This window comes from Suricata suricatta, chromosome X, assembly GCF_006229205.1.
Source record: "Suricata suricatta isolate VVHF042 chromosome X, meerkat_22Aug2017_6uvM2_HiC, whole genome shotgun sequence".
Taxonomy (NCBI): domain Eukaryota; kingdom Metazoa; phylum Chordata; class Mammalia; order Carnivora; family Herpestidae; genus Suricata; species Suricata suricatta.
Genome location: NC_043717.1, coordinates 24,179,948 through 24,181,456, shown reverse-complemented (window position 1 = coordinate 24,181,456; position 1,509 = coordinate 24,179,948). Strand labels below are relative to the sequence as shown.

General features: G+C 52.0%; 1 protein-coding gene across 1 annotated transcript in view; it reads left to right on the top strand.

Moving 5' to 3' along the window:
* The first annotated feature begins 1,291 nt into the window (after positions 1-1,291).
* The window catches only part of NR0B1 (nuclear receptor subfamily 0 group B member 1), a 5,769-nt gene continuing 5,551 nt past the window's right edge, over positions 1,292-1,509 (top strand). The window contains 1 exon segment of the mRNA XM_029930483.1: positions 1,292-1,509. This exon segment is cut by the window's right edge and continues 137 nt beyond it. Within this exon segment, the coding sequence (XP_029786343.1) occupies positions 1,292-1,509 (218 nt within the window).

Below are 1,509 nucleotides of genomic sequence, written 5' to 3'. Positions count from 1 at the left end.
TTTAACCTCTGTGTTACAGAGCCTCTCACAGACAAAATAAAGTTTCAGGTTGAATGCAAATATGTGTCTCCTAGGTTTTCCTCTTAGGCTCAGAATTCCAGGCCCCAGAGAAACTACAAAAGGAAAAAGATACTCCTATACACCACCTGGTGTGCACTAGTCTTCCGTCCTGGGCTCTGGAAATCAAAAACCAAACCTCCCAATTTAGAGAGGAGGAACTGGAGGACTAAAGGGTGGTAATTCTGAAGTTGCCCAGCTGGTTGGTCAAACAGCTATACAAGGGCCAGGTGGTGATGTGGAAAGGCCCACTGATCTCAGTGCCTGTGCATAAGTCAAGGAAGGCGGCTTCGTGGCAAGTGAGAATCAAAGGATCCCGGCTTCCTGAAATACGTGTTTTTCATTATTCAATTAGGAGGGGTAGAAGACGAAATGTTAACTACACAACTATCCAAGGTCATGCCTCTAGAAGAATCCAAAGTCCTCATGTGGCAACATTTTAGCCCCTGTAATTATTATATCCCCAAATATTAGCCACTTTTACATCCTGGTCACTCTACCAGCTCTTTAACACAGCTTCTAGGACAGACTAGCAGCTCATAAATACCAAATGGAGTAAACAGAATGCTTTTGACAGCATCCCCAGACCAGTGCTTTTCAAAATTTAAGGTGCTTGCAGATCCCCCTGGGGACCTCGTTAAAATGCGGATTCAGAGTCAGAAGGTATGGCTGGGGACTGAGATTGGGCATTTCTACCAAGTTACCATGAAATGCTGATATCGCTGGTCCAAGGTCTATATTTTCAAGTTATCTGAAAATGACGCCTCCCTATCCATACACAAAATATAAGTTATGCAAACTTTGACCACTTGGTTAAAGTATGCAAAGATGGCATAGAAATAGATTTTCCCTGTTTACTAGGCACCTCTGCCCTCTCAATAAAAGGAGGAAATTACATGCCCGGGTTCAATGAGAAGAGTTGGAACAGTGCCCCCAAATACCTGCTCCCTGCTCTCTTCTCTGTCTTCCAGAGGCAGGGAACAGGGTAATGAGAGGAAAGAAGGAAGCGTTCAGGAGCTGCCCTGCCTCCGTTCCTCCTCCTTTCCCAGCTTCTAAGGAGCGTCTGCCCCTTCGGAACCGCTGAGGTCAAGGGCGAACACCCGAGCGCAGCGCCGCGCCTCCCTGCGCGCCCTTGCCCTGGCGGGGACGGCCGACGCGCGTGCGTGTGCGCTTGGTATAAATATATCCCAGGCGGGCGCCACCGGACAGAGTCGAGCTCCGGGCACCACGGGCCATGGCGGGCGAGGACCACCAGTGGCAGGACAGCATCCTCTACAACATGCTCACGAGCGCGAAGCAGGCGCACGCGTCTGCGGAGGCGCCCGAGGCGCGGCAGGGGGGCGCGTGCTGGGGCTGCTCGTGCGGCGCGGAGCCCCCGGTGGCCAGAGAGGAGCTGCAGCGGGGGCGCCCAGAGGCGCTCCTGTACCGCTGCTGCTTTTGCGGCGAAGACCA